The following is a 21,896-nucleotide window of genomic DNA, read 5'->3' as shown; positions in this document are numbered from 1 at the left end:
ATTTCAAACCTTACCCCCTTGGAACGGAAATGGACCTCCTCAACAGGGGGTGCACGATTTTTTTCTGGAAAAACCCAATCTTTGTAATTATCTAAGAGGAATCAAAGCATTGGAGTAGATAAATTATCTGGGTCGGGGTTGCGAATGGTGGAGTTTGTCGTTCTTTTTGAAACTTGTCGTTCTTTCTGAAACTTGTCGTTCTTTTTGTTTATTTTCAGTAAATGTAGGATTTTTCAGACTAACTTCCTCTCAAATAACAACGAACATATGATTAACTCTGAAAATGTAGGGGTCTAGCCTTAAAAATAATTATTCCACTATCCAAAAAAATAACAAAAAAGTACACGTCGAAAGGCTTAACAATTAATAACGAAAAAAAACTGTATGGGAAAAACATACCTATAACCTTTTCTTGTGCACCTAACAGCATTTCAGCCCTCAACAAACAATTATTTGCCCAACCGAATAAATAATCCAGGTACCTAAAGCAAACAAGAAATTAAACAAACGTAAAAACGTAAAATTGAAAAACTTGAGGAGAGCGTCTACCGATATGAGATATAGATATTTGATATTTTTTCAAATTAGTGGCAGACATTTGAATGAACCAAAACAACAAAAGACGAACTTGGTGAATTGAAAATGTTTACCAATATTCCAAAAAGGAATACACTATCCATCAGCCGTAATACTACAAGAGGATTGGTTTCGAGTTTGCCAGGCTCGAATAACGCAATCTGTGAGCGTCAATAATTACGGCAATTTAACCAACCCTAGTAAATTTGAGCCCTTACTTCATACCGTGGCTGCTAGGCTTTCCGTAAGGGTTAGTTTCCAACTTGTCTACTTTAGATTCTGAATGACTGAGGACGACATTAAACCAGTACTCATTTTTTATCTTTCTCGATTTTGCGGGTCGTTAAAAAAAACGTTTCACCGTCCTCAAATAAGAAGGAACAGATAGGTAGTTGCTCGCTAACTTTTGGTACCAAGGTTGATAGTTTTTGATTTGTTGACTTTAAATCCTGAATGACTGAGGACGACGGTAAAATCGTTTCAGATAAAAACTCCGTCCTCAAAAAGGTAGAAGTATACATAGATAGTTACTCGCTAGTTTTTGGTACAAAAGGTTGAAAGGTGTAAATTTTAAGTTACTACAAGCAAACGAAATAATGAATAGTTAGAGAATAGCTATTACCAATAAACGTAATGAAATTCGTGTGTGTTGAAGAGGTCTAGTTCAAAGCCGAGAAAGATATGCTGTATCATAGTCGTCAACGCGTGGTAAAGAACCCATGATTCAAAACACGCTAGATGTTGTCTCTGAAATGGAGAAAAGGAACAGTATTTTGAAACCGCGTTACATTTGGAAATGGAGGTGTCTTTTTAATAAAAAGGAAATGCAGTAAAGTCTCCATAACTCAAACCCACACGGTGAAAACCGTAGGTAAAAATTGAGCTGAAAATTCTCAGCCTAGTATCGTCAACTGCTCTAACTTGGGACTATCTGACAAAACATGAAACGGCAATTCGGCCACCATTTCGGCCACCATTTCACCGAACCTCCAAAGTCATTGTATTTGAGTTTTAAGGAACGGCGTATTAAAAAATACAAGTTTTCTCTTTCGATTTTACAGTAAGTGAAAATACAGACCAGATATGCAACAGTCCCATGTTTCGACCAATCGTCCCAAGTTAGAGCAGCTGACGGTAAATATTTCATCAGGCCACTGAGATAGGGGGTGATGATGATTCCACAATAAATTTCGTTTGTTTACCTTTCCATCGATAGTTTGTAGCATTTCATGGAGATCTCGATCTGCTTTGTCTGCCTGGAAAATAAATTTCAAAATATCATGGATTAGAAATTCGGCTACTATTTATCATCTGAATTGAAATGTACTTTCGACCGACATGCACCTCTCGTCGAAAAACGTAAAGGAAAGGAAAGGAAAACCATGTGAATGGTTAAACGATAATATAAAATCAGAGATGAACATTCGCGACAAACTCGAGCGTAAAGCAAGAGGCTCTTAATCAAACGCTCACTGGGCAGAATACAAACGTCAAAAGAATCGCTGCATCAATCTTATTCGTCGAGCAAAGTCGGCTCATTATCGAAATACCTTGAACGAACATGACCGTGTATCCCCGAAAAAGTTCTGGAAAACAATTAAATCAATTTTTCCAGCAAAGTCCAAACACTCTGCTTCATCTGGCACCATTCCAACCACCGACCGTGCTAAAAAAATTTCAAACTACTTTTCTACAATCGTGAAAAAGATGAAGTCGATTAGCTTTCCACTCAGAAACTGTACGTGGAGCTACGGCCGGAAACGTCCCTTGCGAACTAAAAGTATCTTCAAGTTCTCGTTCATCACTCCTGGCTATATCTTAAAACATTTAAACAAATTAAAACGTAACAAAGCAACTGGTATGGATTCACTCCCGCCGAATATGTAAAAAGACTGCGCTGAGCAGATTGCTGATCCGATATCTCACATCATCAACCTATCGTTAATGACCAGCACAGTGCCCACCATTTGGAAAACTGCAAAAGTTAACCCAGTCTTCAAGTCCGGAAACGTAGATCTTGTCGAAAACTATAGACCTATTTCAATATTACCGATTTTGTCAAAACTGCTTGAAAGAACAGTACATGACCAGCTATATTCATTCTTGGAAGATAAACTTCTTTCAGACTGTCAGTTTGGCTTTCGAAAAAGACGATCCACCAAACTTGCTGCTACCCTCCTGTGTGATTCTGTGCGGAGAGGCTTTGAAGATGGACCTCTTTTTGGATGTCTGTTTTTAGATCTTTCTAAAGCCTTTGATACAATGGGGCACAGTTTGATCATTGAAAAACTTTTATTACATGGTGTTTCTGGGCCAGAACTAGCCTGGATCACCGACTATCTATTCAATCGTAACCAATGTGTTGAAATCAATAGCATCTTTTCGGAAAAAGAGGCTATCACATCAGGAGTCCCACAGGGGTCAATTCTTGGGCCACTCCTCTTCATTGTCTTTTTCAACGACCTTTGTGATTCTATCCAACACTCTTCAATCATCCAATATGCCGATGACACTGTTATCTATTTTGGTGCCAAAACAACAAATGAAATCGAAACTGCCCTCAATAAAGATCTATCAACCATTGTCAAATATTGTGAGGAGAATGAACTTTTACTAAATTTCAAGAAAGGTAAAACTGTGGTAATGTTGCTGGGTACTGCTCAACGAATGGCAAGGTATGGAAAAACAGTTACGATAAAGTACAACAACACCATCGTTAAGTCTGTGACCCAATATTGTTATCTTGGAAATGTCATCGATCACCACCTCAACCTTTCCACTAATTTTGACAAATCCTACAAAACTGCCTCAGGTCGATTACGTTTGTTATTTGGTGTTCGAAAATTTTTGACAGCCAGTGCTGCACAATCAATTTATGAACTGATGATTGTCCCACTGTTGACTTATAGTTGCTCGATCAAAACCACCTTCAACGAGAGGCAAAAATCAAAGCTTGCTTCTCTTGAACGTCGTGCAGCTAAGATCATTGGTATCCCTTCAGTTAAAAAGACTGAATCTTTGATGGAGAAAGAACTTTGCACAATGGTGAAAAATTGTGTAAAGAAAGTGTACCAACATGATATTTTTGATAATTATTTTAAAGTTATAAAACATGATCGCGGTACAAGGAACAATAACAAATTATTACAATTACCTAGTATCAAACTGCAAGCATCGAGGCCAAGTTTTTACTTTGGTGCCGCAAAAATTGTCAATAGTTTAGGTATATCAAACAGAGACTTTTTAGGTTCAGATTAACTATTTTACCCTGGCACTGTGTAGTCTGATCAAATTTTTTGTAACTCCATTACTATTTTTCCGTAGTCTTCGAAGTTAATTACTATTTGATTTACTTCTGGTCTATGCATTTAGCCCTACGTTTAATTTTCTCTTTCCTTTTTTCTCCAGTGCCTTTAGCCTTTTAGATTTTTTCAATATTTTAGCTCATTTATTAATTATATTTTATGATTTAGCTTATTATATTTTATCAGGACTGCAACGGAAAACAGTTTTATTGTATATATTTATGTAAATATTGTACATTTTTAGAACTGAAAAGTAATTATCCTGAATAAATATTCGTTAATAATAATAATAATAATACACTTTTTTTTTACAAGAACGTCCAAAAGTTTTGAAGGATTCGGATGTTCTTAGCTTTTTGAGATTTTTATGCCTAAAATGTTCTTATTTTTCAACATTTTGTGAGTATTTTTTTTGTCCATTTCCCCCAAGAAGATACAGTAGGTGTATTAGCGTAGCAAGGCCTTAAATTTTCTGAACCTGATCGATATTTTGGGCATCGAAGCCTTTTGTTTTTTTATAGTTTGGTCTTATAAAAAATGGGTATTTAAATTGACTGTAGGTTGACGCTCTTTTAATCGATTTGAAAGAGAAATTTAGATTTTCATCGAATATAGGGTTGTTTTGATTAAAGAAAGTCTCCCATCCTGACAAACACGCGCTTAATATCGCTTTATAAAGATGAGAAGAAAAAAAAATATATAATTGTGGTTCGAACAATTTGAAAGCAAATTTATAGGACAAAACTCGTTTCTCTTGCTGAAAACCTTAGTTTGTTTCAAAATTATAGATAGTTATATAAAAAAAAAATATCTAAAGATTTTCCAACTCGGATATCAAACCAGGGATTTTTCCAAGCGTTTTGAGCTGGTGCCGTTTCATAACTTTATGCCACTAGTTTGAACGACATATCCATTAGATTCAATTTTTGATAAAGAAGCCACTCAGCTGATGTTTCACTCCTCCTTCCCAGCACAAAGGGCTAGTTAGGAACGGTCATCAATGGTCCGAGGGTGATCTGCAGGAGATCTCCCAAGAAACCGAACTTCCCGCTCAGAGTGAAGCATTGAAGCTCATCATCGAGGCTGATGTGTTTCGCTTTGCTGTGAAGCAAAGGAAGAACGCGTACTATAGAAATGATCCTAAAAAGTACGGTCTTAACTTATTCATTTTAAAATTTGAGAGATGACATCTCTACTCTATTTAATTCATTGTGGTTGAATGTTTACGCATACGTAGTACCAACATTTGGTTTTTTTATGCACACTTATTGATAAGCACATTTGCAATTAGTTAAGAACATTTAAATATTTAGTTTTTCTTTATATGTTTGAAACAAAAGAAATACTGCATTTTTGTAATAATAATCTTTAAATAATTTGTCAAAACCAATTGTTTAATTAATTAGTCTAAATCAATCTTAACTTCCCATTAAAGACAAAGACATGCATGCATGACTTTATTAACAATATTCTTATAGATAAAAAGAAATGTGGTTGAAATCAGAAGCATGTTTATAATTCAGAAACTAGGGGGTCCAAATCCAAGCTCTGTTGGGTTCTCTAAGGGCAAAGCTCCCGAAAAATTTTTGCCGGTATACGGACATATAAATGGTGCCCAGCAATATCCTTGTAAACATATTGATTTTGGGTTTAGTTGAAAGCTGAACTAGGCTTCCGTTCCCCAAGCAACGTAGGCAACCTTTCTATGTCACTAGTTTGAGCTACATATTCATTTAATGCACTTTTTTTTTAAGAAGCCACTCAGCTGATGTTTCACTCCTCCTTCCCAGCACAAAGGGCTGGTAAGGAACGGTCATCAATGGTCCGAGAGTGATCGGCAAGGATCCCCCAAGAAACCGAACTTCCCGCTCAGAGAGAAACATTGCTGCTCATCATCATGGCTGTTGTGTTTCGCTTTGCTGTGAAGCAAAGGAAGAACGCGTACTATAGAAATGATCCTAAAAAGTACGGTCTTAAATTACATATGTTAAAATTTGAGATATGACATCTCTACTCTATTTAATTCATTGTGGTTGAATGTTTACGCATGCGTAGTACGATCATTTGGTTTTTTATGCACACTTATTGATAAGCACATTTGTAATTAGTTAAGAACATTTTAAATATTTAGTTTTTCTTTATATGTTTGAAACAAAAGAAATTCTGCATTTTTGTAATAATAATCTTTAAATAATTTGTCAAAACCTATTGTTTAATTAATTAAATCAATCTTAACTTCCCATTAAAGACATGCATGCATGACTTTTATTAACAATATTCTTATAGATAAAAAGAAATGTGGTTGAAATCAGAAGCATGTTTATAATTCAGAAGCTAATAATATAAGTTTCGTTGTTTCTGAAAACATGAATTACGTTTTATTTATAAGAATACGTACTTAGGAGAAACTTATTTTAAAAAACCGTGAACTGCATGCTATTTAGTCACAATTTTTTACATTTTCGAATTTCCTCTCCTCTTTTGTCAATCAAGTTCTCTCTCCAAATAACTGCTTTTTAAAGATATTCTTTCCTATGATAGATTTAAAAACAAAATAAGGTGGTTTTGGACTGATAAGAGATTTCAGGTGGGGGTAACCCTGTGTAGGTGGGGGTAACAACCCTATGTAGGCGGGTGCCAAGTATGTGCCTCTATGCCGGCAAAGCAGAATAATAAATTTCTCAAAACTTGTACTCGCACGGCACAGAAAGATGTTGTTTTTTCTTTTGTTCAAAAATGCTGCGTATACAAATTGTTAATCTATACCATAGTCTGAATCGCAGACCTCTATAGATATACTTCTTATAAGAATACTCTTTTCGCTAGAGGATGAGCAGAAGCCTATCTGTGCCATAGTGGATCTCTCGTTTATCGTTTTTTTTTTTAATTTCGCCTTAGCGAAAGTATTACAATAGGCATGGTGCGGCGGCGATATCGGAAGAAAATTTAGAAAACGAAAGTACTTGATACGGTGGACGAACTCACTAAAATCAATTTACAAATTACACGCCCGTATAACCACGGAAGATCTTCGCAGGTTTTCTTTGGATTACGTCATTATATCTTTGTGTCTTTAGCTTCACAGTTTTGATTTTTCTTTATTTTCTTATAAGCATATACTTTATAAGAATCAAATCAATAACTCTTGATAGAATGTGATATACCTTTCGGTAATTAGTTCTTACAAAGTAAATAAGGGATGGGGCACAAAATGAGCATATCTATTTTTCTTATAAGCATATACTTTATAAGAATCAAATCAATAACTCTTGATAGACAGTGACATACCTTTCGGTAATTAGTTCTTACAAAGTGAACAAGGTATGGGGCACAATATGAGCATATTTATTTTTCTTATAAGCATTTACTTTATAAGAATCAAATCAATAACTCTTGATAGACGGTGATATACTTTTCGGTAATTAGTTCTTACAAAGTAAACAAGGGATGGCGCAAAAAAAGAGCATATTCATTTTTCTTATAAGCATATATTTTATAAAAATCAAATGAATAACTCTTGATAGACGGTGATATACCTTTCGGTAATTAGTTCTTACAAAGTGAACAAGGGATGGGGCACATTATGAGCATATTTATTTTTCTTATAAGCATCTACTTTATAAGAATCAAATCAATAACTCTTGATAGACGGTGATATACCTTCCGGTTATTAGTTCTTACAAAGTAAAAAAGGGTTGGTGTACAATATGAGCATATTTATTTTTCTTATAAGCATATACTTTATAAGAATCAAATCAATAACGCTTGATATACGGTGACAGACCTTTCGGTAATTAGTTTTTACAAAGTAAACAAGGGACGGCGCACAATATGAGCATATTTATTTTTCTTATAAGCATTTACTTTATGAGAATCAAATTAATAACTCTTGATAGACGGTGATATACCTTTCGGTGATTAGTGGTGATATACCTTTCGGTAATTAGCTCTTACAAAGTAAACAAGGGACGGCGCACAATATGAGCATATTCATTTTTCTCATAAGCATATACTTTATAAGAATCAAATCAATAACTCTTGATAGACGGTGATATACCTTCCGGTAATTAGTTCTTACAAGGTAAACAAGGGACGGCGCACAATATGAGTATATTTATTTTTCTCGTAACCATTTACTTTATAAGAATCAAATCAATAACTCTTGATAGATGGTGATATACCTTTCGGTAATTAGTTTTTACAAAGTAAACAAGGGACGGCGCACAATATGAGCATATCTATTTTTTACAAGCATATACTTTATGAGAATCAAATTAATAACTCTTGATAGATGGTGATATACCTTTCGGTGATTAGTGGTGATATACCTTTCGGTAATTAGCTCTTACAAAGTAAACAAGGGACGGCGCACAATATGAGCATATTCATTTTTCTCATAAGCATATACTTTATAAGAATCAAATCAATAACTCTTGATAGACGGTGATATACCTTCCGGTAATTAGTTCTTACAAGGTAAACAAGGGACGGCGCACAATATGAGTATATTTATTTTTCTCATAACCATTTACTTTATAAGAATCAAATCAATAACTCTTGATAGATGGTGATATACCTTTCGGTAATTAGTTCTTACAAAGTAAACAAGGGATGGCGTATAATAAGAGCATATCTATTTTTTACAAGCATATACTTTATGAGAGTTTTTAAAAATTAAACAACAATTGTTCTTTGTTAAATTGGTCTTATTTTTTTAGCGATTTTAAGCCTCGTTGTTCTTGTTGTAAAATTGTTTCATCAAGGCTCGATGTAAAGTAGATTTCAGATTAGCTTCATCTACTTCTTGTTTTTCCCATGTAGTTCAAATTCTAGGCGAAATTTTCGACTTTTTTACGAAATTTTGTTTTTTCTTTATTGAAACAAAGACACGTGTACACTACGGACATATATTACAAAACATTACTTAAACATAAAATATAGTCCCTCCCCCCGCTAGGAACTAACGTTATATCGCCAGAGGTACTAGACTATGTAAAAAATAAATAAATAAGTAAATAAAGAGAGAGAAAAAAAAAAAATCTTGGAGAAGGAAGCTACAGTTGTTAGGTAAAAGCCTAAAATAAAGCACCGCTAAACCTTCCAGTTTCGTTAAGATATTCAACAACAGAACAAAGAATGGATTTATTTAGATTTGAAGTCAAACTTTCATCCCCATATAATAAAAGCCGACAGAAAAAAGGAGGGTTAAGTGGCGGATGAAAAATAATGCCTAGGGTCTGAAGTTTGTCGAACAAAGATTGTCTTGCATGGGAATATATAGAGCAGTGCAGAAGAAAGTGTTGAGTGTTTTCAACAGAGTTAGTTCGGCAACCACAGAAAGGGTCTAAAGTGTCGCGGAAGCCATGTCTAAATTTATGCTCGTTGAGATGGCTGAAACCGACCCGAAGTCGATTAAGAAAGATCACTCCTTGAATGTCAGGAACATCAAAAACATGAGATTGCTTGGGTCTCAAAAATTCATAGATTGCTTTTTTGAAAGTTTTAATTGAAGGTAGATCTCGTATATTACCTCCCAGAATATTCCACTGAGATATGCAGTACGGAAAAAAAGTGTTACGGAAACGCTCAGTTCGTATATTAAGAGGATAAATAGGATTTCTTGTTCTAAGGCAACCTGGTGCTGTAAGTCTTACTGGCAGGTAGTTACGTAAATACGAAGGGGCTAAATTGTTAATAATTCCATAGAAGAATGTCATTCTTCTAGCAAAGCGCCTGTCAGCAAGACTTTCAAGACCAAGTTCTGAATATAGTTTTTCTTGAGACGTTCCACGAAAACAGCCTGTTATAGCAAGGCAGGCATTATATTGAATAGACTCAAGTTTATCGTTTCGTAATACGGCTATGAATTTTGAAATTAGTCGTAGACATCGGGTCTGTGTACAGACTTGCAAAAATGTAAGGAGAAACGTTAGATGATGTTCTTTAAAGTTTTATGAAAGGTCTCACCTCTGCTTGTAAATCACCGAGGTCTTCGAGAAGAGCACCAAGTTTCTCGCGCTGTCTTGCTCTGTTGTGGCCGAACGCTTGCATGAGTAATACGGTTGGCTAGAGTGAAAGAGAGAACAAATGTTTTGAACAGTAGAATCTCTGTAACTATTCCCTCTTCTCATAGGCAGACTTTTTTTCTGTCAGTGGGAGGGGAAGGATCGAATCCGGGGGGGTACTTAGTCCCTTTTTTATGGAAGCCGAGAAGGGTCAGCGTGCGATTTCTTTCAAAAACTGTGGAGATTTCTTTCAAATTGTCGCATTCTCAAAAAGTGTCGCGTTCTCCGAAACTGTCGCGTTCCCAAAAACTGCTGCGTCCCCACAAAAATTGTCTCATTCTGAAAAATCTCTCTAAGAGTCTCAAAAACGCCATTTTTTCCTCTAAGGGTCGATTTTCGATTCTTGGCTCAGACATACCCGTCACCTCGCAAACCTCGGCAAACCTAGTACACCCCCCCCCCCCCCCCCCCGGATTGAAACTCATGACTGGGGATTTGAAATCGATTGTTTTTAAGTCAGAAAATTCAGTAAAGATGGAAAGATAACACGATGTTTTACCAGCGAGGATTTGTGTATTTAATCATTTTTGGCAAGGACAAAAATTGAACTATAACACTTTCAACCGGGGACGGTTGAAATATATAATCGACTTTTGATTTGATTTGATTTGACGATATTTTGGTCAACTATTCCAAAAAACTATTAAAATGTATTTTTGACTGCCATCAACCCAAATACCACCTTTATGTATAAATACGAAGTTTTGAGATCCACCGGGGTAATGATGAAAATAATCAAATTTCACCGGTTTGCGGTTTGGAATTTGAGACCTCAATAACTGTTAGAAAACTTCACTTACCGAATCTGGGTTGGATAGAGCTCATTAATATGTCATATTTTTTCGATTTTGACCCCAATTATTGATCGGGATAAGGCAAAGAAAATTCCATCTTTTAACTGGGTTAGAGAACTTCACCGGGTTATACAGGGGTGTATAAAGGGGTGTATAAATAAGATTTCGCAAATAAGAGGGAAAACTTCGAACCTCTACAACTCCAGTGTCTCCTAACGAATTTGTTTTCTCCTTGCCGTTCGAGATATATAGACTTTTATTCATAAACCGAATCTTGAACTTTTCTCCGGCAAGAGAAAGTGATGCCTTAAAATTCGCATTTCGGATGACGAGTAGAAATTAATTCACTTCCATAGCGCTCTTTAGATATTACTTTAAATCCAAGCGGACCGCGCGGCTTATGTTACATTACTTTTCCACATGGGTCTTATTTAGGCCCGGCGAACGGCGAATTTCGCCGGTTCAAGGCACGGAAAAAATTACAATTCACCGTTCGAAAAGTTCGGTTCGCCGCCTCAAGTACATATTAACGCTAATCAATACACTGTGTCTGCTAATAATTCGTCGGCCTAGAATCTAGAAATCACCAGAGACAGTTAGAGATTATGAACAGATACACCAAGAATAGAGGAATAGAAGAATAACTTACGCGAACTGCTTTTTCTAGAAAGTCTTCGGTAATTTGTTTTGCCTCTGCTGATGATAAAGGAGACCTGAAACAAGTTCAATATTTTCTCTTAAAGGAATTCGTAAATACTCACTAATTCGAACTCGGACGAGGAATCTTATTTGTTCGAAGTAGAGAGAGATATTCAAATTATAGAGAGTATTTTAAGAGGATTACTCCCTGACGGTAACTGAAAATAAGTTTAAATAATAGAAAGATTCGAATAATAGAAGTTCGAATTTAGCTTCCATTGTAGTCTTGATTTCAAGAACATTGCATTTTTTATTTCAAGACATTGTTTGAAAAGTGACCAAACTTCAACGTATGAGGGATGTTTTTTTTATCCTTGAAACTCTTTTTTTATACTTTAATTGGAGAGGAGATTTTTAAACTTGTAACTTACTTCATTACACCTATAACTAATCAAGTATTTAAAGTGGAAAAATGAGTGCGACAATTAATTAATACGAACCGAAATACAAGGTTTTTGAAAATTAACCCTGACTCAAGGTTAGTTTAACGGTTGTAGTAAGTAACGCCAGATACTTGAGTATAGTAATATAAGTGTAATAAGGTACAGCCGATTTCACTTATTCGAATTTCTATTATTCTAATTTTTCTATAATTCTATCTAATACACTCTTCTCGAGATGCATAAATTTATTGTTGTCCTCGTTTTCAAACAGATTTCATTGCTATGAAATTATACATTCAAACCAATTTAAATTCCCAAAAGGCAAACATTAACTCTAAAACAAAAGTACTTGAAAATCATAATGTCATGAGGTGTAAACAACACAATTATCATTGTGAATATGTAATTTTATAGCAATGAAATCTGTTTGAAAACGAAGACAACAATAAATTTATGCATCTCGAGAAGAGTGTATTCTCAGTTCCCGTGATAGAGAAACCCTCTTGAAATACTTTCTATAATTCGAATCTTTCTCTGTAATTCGAACAAATTGGACTCTCTCTTCGAGTTCAGTACTCTCAATGGACAACAGATCATAGTAAACAGACTTACAATTGAGCGACAGCGGGTGTCCCGTTGAAGATTCGTATGGATTCTCGTATCAAGTCTGTCAGATTGTATTTACCAAAGATCCTGTTATTTGGTTGAATGACCAGTAACTAAACAGAGAATAAACAAATACATTCATTTTTACGACAACAACTTTATAAGACCAATGTGGGTCGAAAATGCCAAAAATAAGAACAATTTAAGAACAAAGCTGAGTCTGATCTGATCTAGCTCAATTTCAAAAGCAAACCAGACAAGTGATACTTTCATTGACCTGCCTTGAGAGGATTAATTTACGAGAGGATTGTTTTTCGCGAGCTTAGCCCCCCCCCCGATAATTTTTTTAAGAGTGATTTCCTCGGGCCATACACGGCCTCACGGTGTCACTGAACTTTTACCCCCAATATCAAAATGCTTCCTACGGCACTGGCAAAATCAAATTAATACTGATGAATGATATTTGATTTCAGCTTTCATGGAGAGGACATGGAAAGGTGTATTCCCATAGGTAAAGAAATGCCATTTTTTGGCCGCTTCGAGTTGAAAGAAATTTCTTTCGAAAATTTGACGTTCCCTTTTTGCAATTACTTTCTGGTATCATTGTGAAAAAAAATCATAAAGTGTAACTCGAAAAAAATATAGGAAAACAGCTTTGCGCCGATTTTCGGCTGTTCCATCTACTTAACGATTTTAAGGAAGTATTGGTTGAAAAAGCGATCATAAGTTTTGTGGTTACCATTTTGAATCATTGTACAAAAAAAATCATGAATATCTATCAAGGGTAACTCGAAAAATGGGGGAAACTTTTACGCCGGTTTGTGGCTGTTCCCGCGATTTTTAAGGAGCTCCGGTTTGTGGAACTGAGTCATAACTTTTAAATCAAGATGAGAAGAAATTCAATAGAAATAAACAATGTATGAAGCGGTTACAAAAAAAAAATCTGCTTCGCTTGTTTCTATGACAACGAAATAAAACTACATAAACTACCACTTAGCAACGAATTACCCCCTGATGATATTGACACTTTTATTAGAATTCACTTTATAAGAACATTAAGGCTAAAATATGGGAAATATACATCAGAAGAATTAATGATCAGCCTAAGAATTGAAGAGATTAGCCGTATTTGATGAAAATGAACTGAGTTCATAAGAAATTTTCGTAATTGCAGTAATTCTTTTACTTCTCTTTTTTTTTTTAAATTTTAGAGCAGATATATTTGACTTGAGGGCCAATATTCATATCCGTATATTCAAGTGATTACTTTCAAGAACACCAGTAACAATATTTTTGGCCCAAAATTGTCAAAAAATAAGCACAATCAGGCTCAACCCAAATTAACGTTCTTATAAAAAAGTGTAAGAAAACTCATAATATAGGACGAAGGAATTTAAACTACTCCTTAGCGACGTATTACCCCCTGAGTATAAGAAACATTATTGGAAATGTGTGGATACCCCCGGAAATGCCAGCATTTGCAAAAATATCCTTTTAAATTATTGAACATTGTTGAGAAATCAGTTTATTTAAATAAATTCATTTCGATTGTTAATTTTTCTCTTAACACAAGAAAAGGTTTGAATTTGATGGCAATTCAAGTGCTTGGTTGTTGAGGACTGAAATATTTGATTAAAAAAATTGAAGTGATTTGATGTTTCTCGGATTATAGACAAAGTCATGCTAAAGTTATTCCTTGACAAGTTTGGAAAACATTCAATAGTAAATGATTGAAATTGACGGCCATTTGATGGCTTGATCGAGTACTACATAAATAAGAATAACACTTTGTAACAAGTCGATTTTCAACAAAAAAGCAATTTGGAGATTGAAACTGATTGAATTGATTTTTTTTATCGTAACATCAAGAAGTGAGCGTATGATGCAAAGCGTAACCTACGGTACGTAAATATTTGACAGACAAATCGTTAACAGAACCCAATAAAAGCTTGATGATGATGATATTATCAATAATGATACCCTGTATTCTAACCTTGGATTTCGGTTTTGCTAGAGCCAACCCTGACCCTCATACGCCTTTCCTACCGTTCAAACACCTGCATACAAACACTGCTATTGATGGACCTCAACAATGGTTTGATGGAGAAGTGCTTTCCAAGGATCATTGCTTTCACAAATGCCTTAAAAATTACACCGACTGCGAATATGTTCAATACAAAGACGTGACTGTAGGATGGACGAGAACATGGCTTTGTAAGTTATACGGCGTCATTGCAGACCTTTCAAGTTATCTGGTCTCGACAGAAGGTGAAATGTTGGCTACCGCAGTCCACCAAAACCTAGATTGTGCCGATTGGATGAAGCTTGGCTACCATCAGTCGGGTGCTTACTTTATCTATTACAATCGAGAAAAATTCAAAGTGTGGTGTCAGATGATACCTGGTAAAGCCAGGATAATCATTCAAAAGAGATTTGATGGTTCGGTAGACTTCTATCAAAATTGGGAAAAGTATAAAAATGGATTTGGTGACATTGGCGGCGAGCATTGGTTGGGTCTTGAGAATATACATAAGTTGACTAAGGGACGAAACATGGAAATTGCACTGTGGGCACACTCTTTCCAAAATGAGACACAATATGCTGTGTACAAAAACTTTTATATCGAAGGCGAAGATTCATTCTATCAACTACATGCCGGTGTGTTTGTTGATGGATTGAACCCTGATGACTGGACTACAATACCTAACGGCATGAAATTTTCAACCTTTGATTCTGATCAAGACATCTCTTCACCACGTAATTGTGCAGAATTTTACCCATCCGGGTGGTGGCATGAGAATTGCTTGCGGATCAACTTCAATGGTGTTTATCGACATAGCGAAATACTGTCTACCCCAGCTCAAGGTATTGTTTGGAACGCTTGGAAAGGACTTACAAAAGGTTTGAAATCGACTTCAATGGCCATTCGAAGGCTTGATTGAGGAATGAAATATTTAATTACGAGACAATTAAAAATTTAATGGACTGAAATATTTAATTACAAGGCAATTGGAAATTTGATGCTTTTAGAGGTACAGAATTTTTCTAAATTTCAAAAAGTGCAAAAATTGGACAAAATAGCTGTTTCTGGCTGAAAAACACTAGTTTTAAGGGTCAATATCTTGAGTTAGGTACAGAAATCACCTATACTCGCAATATATCTCTAATCTTAACTTTTTGAGAGCTTTCCAAACAGGTCTCTCTTTTCTCAAGCTAATATTTTCATTAAATTTTAACCCTATGATTTTTACCTGAGGCCGTCCAAAAACACATCAAATTGTCCGAAAAAATGTTATTTTGACCCCTTAGCTTTCCAAAAATGTATAACAAGTGCTTTGACTAATAAAAATCGAACGACCTCAAAAAATCGAACAAATTCCCCCTACCATTTCCAGGATGACATTTCTCAGGATAGATGAAAATAAAAACTGATGCTGAAAATGCTCTATGACGAGTTTGAATTAAGTGGTAAATGTTGACATTACATTGAACGGGCTTTTCCAGCTGTTCCCAGTAATAAATCCTAATACTTTAATGGGATAAACTTTCGCGGTGATTAAATTTCACGGATTTCGCAGATTTGGGTGTCATCCGCGAAATTCCGCGAAATTAAGTCCCAATGGAAATTTGGAATGGCCTCATCCGCAAAATATTTCTAAACAAAACTCAAAATAGGCCAAACAAATACTATTTGAATGGTTACTTGCATCAAAGAGGCGCAAATAATGTGTATTTCAACAACCAACATGCATGATTTGACATTGGAAGTCACAAAATTGTGAAAATATTGTCACCCAATAATGCAACCCGCGAAATTAAGTCCCCGCGAAATTTTTTAATTTCGCGGATAGTCTCAACCGCGAAATTTGATCCCCGCGAAAATTTATCCCATTAAAGTAGTAAGGATGTTTGGAATGTGGAGTTTCATAGTGCTAAACAAAAAATGTTCTATTTTCTGTGAAAAAGACTTAAATATTCCAAGGATGTATATTACAGAAGGCTGGAGGATGTTTACTTTTTGGAACACCCGTAAACAAACGATTGAAAATGACAGTTAATAAAAATAGTGTGGATACAATTGAATCGCTCTAATTCGATCGACAAGGGAGCAAACATTTTCTTCGAATTACAGAGAGTAATTTATACCATTTCCAGCTAAGGGGACCAATATTCTAGTTTGAATTAAAATTAATTAATTTATCATTTAATTTAATCATTAAATTTTACAATAATCATTATAGCACTTTTTCACGCACGTTTATATAAAAATGATATTCAAATCACAATCAAAGCTTTACGCACACGTAAACAATTTGTCATGGTTATTATAATATTCCTTTAACCTTTTTGACTTTTCTGTGATTTTTCTTCTGCTCGGATTTCCAGGGGGCTTTATTTTTAAGCCAGACATCCAGGGAGCTTTGAAACTTGGATATCCTCAACAGGGGAAGAGGGAACGGGAAATTTCTGGAAAACACCATTCGTTCTCATCATGTTCTAGTAATCAAAGCGTACCAGTGGATACTCCTTAAAATCACATACCCTTTAAAACCTACAAACTTGGGTTTTGGGCTCTCTTAACCACCAAACTTAATTTTAATATTGTATAATTCACTTTTTTACAATCTCTAATATGGGTACTTTCATAAAATACCTAATTTTAATAATCGTAAAGTGTCGTAAAATTCGAAATTATTGATGTTTTTTGGACCTAGAGATTACACAGATGAATTTAAGGTCATAAAACCTATACTTTTTAGGTACCTATACATAAGTAAGTCTGCGACCGCAGTCGGAGGCGACCCGAAGGCTCCTCTTTCGATAGCTATCTACCCGAAGGTAGGGGAGGGCGCCACTCTTTCTCCCTGGATTTCTCCACTTACCCTTGATCCTTCTCTTAGTTGCTGAGCATCAAGCAGAGAGGCATCAAGTACCATTTTGGGAATCTTTAGTATGACCCGGCTGGGGGTTGAACCCACAACCTTGCGAACCGTAGCCGGATGCTCTACCACTGTACTACGGTCGCTACCTATACATAGTAGGTACGAAAAAATCATTTTCTTCTCCATGGTTATACCCCAAAGAAATCCCTGAAAATTTTATTTTAAAGCTCATTTATGGTAGTGGCCAATTAGGTCTGAAAATCGACTTTCTCAAAACATGGTCATATTGCATACCAAAATGTCACAAATTTGATGGAGATTTAGAAAAACATTAGTAACGTACATAAAAAATGAAGTGAGTAAAAGTTTTGACCCTTCAAAGCCGTTTTTGACAAATAAACGGGCGCCATTGCATTATGGGTATGGAATCCTAAAAAATACAAATATTGTTTTGGGAATGGATTTCTAGCAAGTATTTGATCAATTGAATCACAGTTCAGCGCCTGAATTGCAATTTTACAGTTTCAGTAAGTTGTGAGCAAGGGGTCAATGTTTGTAGGTTTTAAGGTGTATTAGTGTAGGTTTTAAGGTGTAATTTGGTTTTAACGTACAGTTTTGAAAATATTTAGGTACCAATGATCTAATTGTAGCATTAGTAACTTTGCAGTGAATCACTGTTCAAAATTTGAGACCTAAAGGACTGTTTTATGAAAAGTTATTATTTAAGAAAACCATTTTGTAGGTTTTAAGGGGTAAATCGCTAAAATAGCATTTTTTCACCAAGCAATAAGAATTTTCTTAGCAGCTTTTACAAAATACCCAGGGAAGAAATTCATAGGTAGCCTAGACTCACCAGAAAAAGTTTCAGCCCTTACTGTTTTCTCTATCAGGATATAGGGGGTACCTTTTTTTGTTGTAGGTTTTAAGACTTTTTGTACTAGTCAAATGAAAGACTTTCAAATCTTGCTAAAGAAATTGAAATTTTCTTAACCCTACTAGTATCTTCCTATTTGTTTACTATTAGAAGCAAGCATGTTGGGGATTTTGATAGATATTGACCATCTAAGACAGTGTGTAAAATTTCAATTTAGTCACGTGAACAGTTGGTATTTTACAGACCAGTCTGTCTTAACCTAAAATGCTCACTTTCAGCATAACTCCTATAATTTCACATAGGTCCAAAAGGAGTGTAGTAGCGAACCTTGTGAAGATGACAGAAATTTTTCTGTTACTAGTCTCTTTTATTTGACAAATCAGCCTTCAGGAACTAATTTCATTTAAATCGAAAGAGTCGATCAGTTAATCACATTCTGGTCTGTAAAATACAAACCAGACATGTGGCTGACCATTCTTATCTACCACTGGTCAACATTTCAAGGCACTTGTCAATCTTGAGATTTTACCTCCCCCCAAGATGCTTCCCCTAGTAAAAAATAGGAAGATGCTAAAAGGGTTAATCAGCAGACGAATTAAATTAAAGAAACGATGGTTCATTTATCCTGATTGCTTGACGAGAAATTGCTTTGAGAGAACTACAAATCTCCGTTAACGGTTTTGTTAAGAGTCATATCATGGCTCACACCCCCCCCCGCCTGAGCGGGGGGAGCTACACCTAAAATTTGCCATATAAGAGGTGGGAGCTGCTTGTTTTTCCCAACAGGCGGGGGGAGCTCTATCTTGGGGGGGGGGCCTGCATTAGTTTATGTAAGTCTGGGGGCTAAATAACACTTCCTAAATATTTTTCTTTAATGTTGGTTTTTAATTTCTCTAAACCTTTATGTTTTCATGCAAAGTGTGATCTAATCCTTAAAATGCAAAAATGAAGACATTTTATTGCATTCTCTAAAAGTGCACACACATGTAAATAGAGCTTTGTGAATGCCATTAAAATTTTCCCCTATACTGGGACCTAAAATTTTATCAGGTTGGGGGGACCTTGTTCTTAGGGGGGACCTAAATTTGGCGGTGGGACCTAGAACCCCAGTCGGAGCCATGGATATCGTTTTCTTGCTTATCCATATTAATTCGCAAGCTTTTTCACATTGGATTGACAAGGATGCAGAGCAATATTGGTCAGAAAGAAAAACATTTTTTGCTTATATCAGGCAGACACCGTCCTGATTATGAAATATGTGCCTGATATGAAATGGGAATACTTTTAATTTGGGAGCAGACGTATAGAGAGTTGAAATTTCTTCAAACCTGTAAGATGGACCTTGACAGCACACATGGATGTTTCTTGCTGAAATCTGACAAGAATTCCAAAATAATATGAAGACGGGTGTGTTCAGTCACTGTGCAAACAATTTGTAAACGGTCCACCAAACTTTCGAAGTATTCCACAGCCTGTAGTGGGAAAAATATATGATTTTGAGTGATAATGGATTCAAGGAAGATATTTCCAAATACACTAATAAGGGAGACGACCGTTCGGATTTGGTGGATGGATCCGTCAAATGAAGTTCCCGCCAAAAAGTTCCTTTAAAAAAGGTATTTGCTGGTTTACCTTTTTGCGGTCCATCATTTCAGCTTGTCTCGGAAAAGAGGGTGGTAGTAAACGCTGGTTGACCAAAGGATCAAAGCCCAACATGCCAGGATCTGTAGAGAGAGAGGTAGTAAATATTGGAAAGAGGGTTGAGACAAAAAATACCATTAGATGCTAGAAATTTTCATTTATCTAAGAAAGAAAAGTCTGATCTTTTAAGATCCAATGTCATGTCGTACTAGTCTTCTCATACGACAAAGACAAAAACCTGGAGAATTAACGGGGCATCAAACAGTTGCCAAGCCCGGAGTAAGACTCGACAACACAGTTTCAAGACTTCACCACTGATGGTAAAAATGATTCAGAATTCAAGCGTTTTAGACAATATATTTAGGGCTTGAAAATTATGTTTTGAAAATATGAATACACACTAAACTGAAACACTCGCTCTCACGATCACGTGGCTTAATATCTTAATAAACCGGATGTTCAAATCAACTGAGAGAGCTGGGAACATTTTCAAAAATTTCCATCTAATAGGAATCTGACAGAAAAAGCTTGAAGAGATACCTCGTTCTGGGTCAGCTTGTAAACCTAATTCGATTGTTGCTGGTAGTTCTTTGAGGCAAGAGAGTGCGGTGTTCAGAAGTTCCTCACATTTGCTCAGCTCTGAACACTGAAAAAAATGATAGAAAATTACAAATTCAGAGGGATTCAAAGTATGAGCTTTTTAGCTTCCGAAGATTATGAATAAACAAAATCGTTAAACACCAAGTATCAGAACTCATGTCTAACACTCACTGATAATGAATGATTTGAATTTCATACTTAGTTTTAGAAAAGAATTTTGAACTTTTGATAAAATCAACGAAGCTTAACGAATTCTTTGGAAAATATTTTAAATAATAAATATTTTATAACCTCTGATTTTTCGAACGATAACAATGTGCAGTAGAAGGATCGCCAAAATTTCAGCCTCATCTTGATCGCTTTACAAGTTTCGATCTAGAACAAAAAATCCGAAAATCGATTAGCCTGGATACCACTTTTGGGTTTGTGATATGTTGGATGGAGTTATTGTGAGAAGTACAGTGAGAAGTAGACTGGATCTGACCTAGCCATGGTTTAGTTTTGTTTCTTTTTTTCAAATTTAACCATAACCTGTTCAAGATCTAGTGTTCTCAGAGTGATTCATAGACTGCTCTGAAAATTTAGCCTTGTTTTGCCAAAAAGAACAAACTCCAATACGAACGAAGCAGAGTTTCTGAGATCTACAAAAGCGTTCGACTGAAGTTGAAAACAAATGAGAACAACAGTTAAAGGCAACAGAAAGAAAGAAAATGAGCTTTAGTCGGTATTTCGTTTTCAAAAAGGCGTATTTCACTCTAACCCTTATACAAATTAGTATGTTTTTTGTAGTTTTTTTTCTTCACTATGATTGCTTGGGAATTCAAAACAGGATTAAAATTTGAAGAAAACCTATATAGAGTTTTGAAGGGGGGATTTAGTTTGATAATTGTTGGAAAGTCGATTGGAAAACTGAATATTATACTGAATATTTCCTTTGAAAGTCTAGATAAACTAATTGTAATGGAGGCCCTAAGCCGACGTCTGACTTCAACAGGGAACCTGTTTACAAATTCTCATTTCTTTGCGTATACAATTTCTTTGTTTTTTTACCTGTTTATTACTTTTGTTTTCTTTTTCCAATATCTAAAATGAAAAAGAAAAAAATAATTCAAAATATTACAATAAAAACAACAAAGTAAAATGTTGTTAGTCACTTTGAAATCAATTATTGATATTTAAAGCTCTTCATAATGGATACTGTATTGGGCTCTTCCAGAAAACCTTCGTGTATGGGGGGGACACATTGGACATATTGTTCGGGGGGTAGTGAAAAATCTACAAAATTTACCTTGTTTGGGGGCAAAACTACCCTGTTTAGGGGTATAATTATGAATGTCCAGGGGGTCAACTGATGCTTGCCCGGGGGATCAAAAGTCACAATGTCCAGGGGGGGGGGGGGGATGGGGATTTCCATATTTAGATTTTTTCTGGAAGAGCACATTGTAAAAATATTTGGCTGGACATTAAGAA

General features: G+C 35.5%; 2 protein-coding genes and 2 non-coding genes across 4 annotated transcripts in view; 1 reads left to right on the top strand and 3 right to left on the bottom strand.

The window, feature by feature from the left end:
• Positions 1-21,896, bottom strand: part of LOC136822135 (N-alpha-acetyltransferase 35, NatC auxiliary subunit-like) — a 45,052-nt gene that overhangs the window by 3,307 nt on the left and 19,849 nt on the right. The window contains exons 10-20 of the mRNA XM_067078366.1: positions 21,477-21,509; positions 20,718-20,801; positions 20,367-20,472; positions 19,818-19,909; positions 19,514-19,657; positions 12,435-12,541; positions 11,390-11,453; positions 9,849-9,947; positions 1,779-1,832; positions 1,199-1,323; positions 400-482 (exon numbers count right to left, since the gene is read on the bottom strand). Coding sequence (XP_066934467.1) covers positions 400-482; positions 1,199-1,323; positions 1,779-1,832; positions 9,849-9,947; positions 11,390-11,453; positions 12,435-12,541; positions 19,514-19,657; positions 19,818-19,909; positions 20,367-20,472; positions 20,718-20,801; positions 21,477-21,509 — 991 coding nt within the window. The remainder of the gene's footprint in view (positions 1-399; positions 483-1,198; positions 1,324-1,778; positions 1,833-9,848; positions 9,948-11,389; positions 11,454-12,434; positions 12,542-19,513; positions 19,658-19,817; positions 19,910-20,366; positions 20,473-20,717; positions 20,802-21,476; positions 21,510-21,896) is intronic.
• LOC136822248 (small nucleolar RNA U3) lies at positions 4,819-5,038 on the bottom strand. Its single transcript, XR_010848877.1, has one exon. It is a non-coding gene; the product is annotated as a small nucleolar RNA U3 (small nucleolar RNA).
• On the bottom strand, positions 5,638-5,856 carry LOC136822247 (small nucleolar RNA U3). Its single transcript, XR_010848876.1, has one exon. It is a non-coding gene; the product is annotated as a small nucleolar RNA U3 (small nucleolar RNA).
• LOC136822182 (microfibril-associated glycoprotein 4-like) lies at positions 14,062-16,823 on the top strand. Its single transcript, XM_067078426.1, has one exon. It carries the CDS (start codon positions 14,381-14,383, stop codon positions 15,368-15,370), a length of 990 nt encoding a protein of 329 aa, XP_066934527.1. The 5' UTR covers positions 14,062-14,380; the 3' UTR covers positions 15,371-16,823.

This window comes from Clytia hemisphaerica, unplaced genomic scaffold (assembly GCF_902728285.1).
Source record: "Clytia hemisphaerica strain Z4C2 unplaced genomic scaffold, Clytia hemisphaerica genome assembly, whole genome shotgun sequence".
NCBI lineage: Eukaryota > Metazoa > Cnidaria > Hydrozoa > Leptothecata > Clytiidae > Clytia > Clytia hemisphaerica.
The sequence above is the reverse complement of the archived record's forward strand: the minus strand, read 5'-3'. Positions and strand labels throughout refer to the sequence as shown.

Bases quoted from the DNA above. Each gene is read 5' to 3' on its own strand.
- LOC136822182 (XM_067078426.1), top strand. From the start codon at position 14,381: ATGATGATGATATTATCAATAATGATACCCTGTATTCTAACCTTGGAT.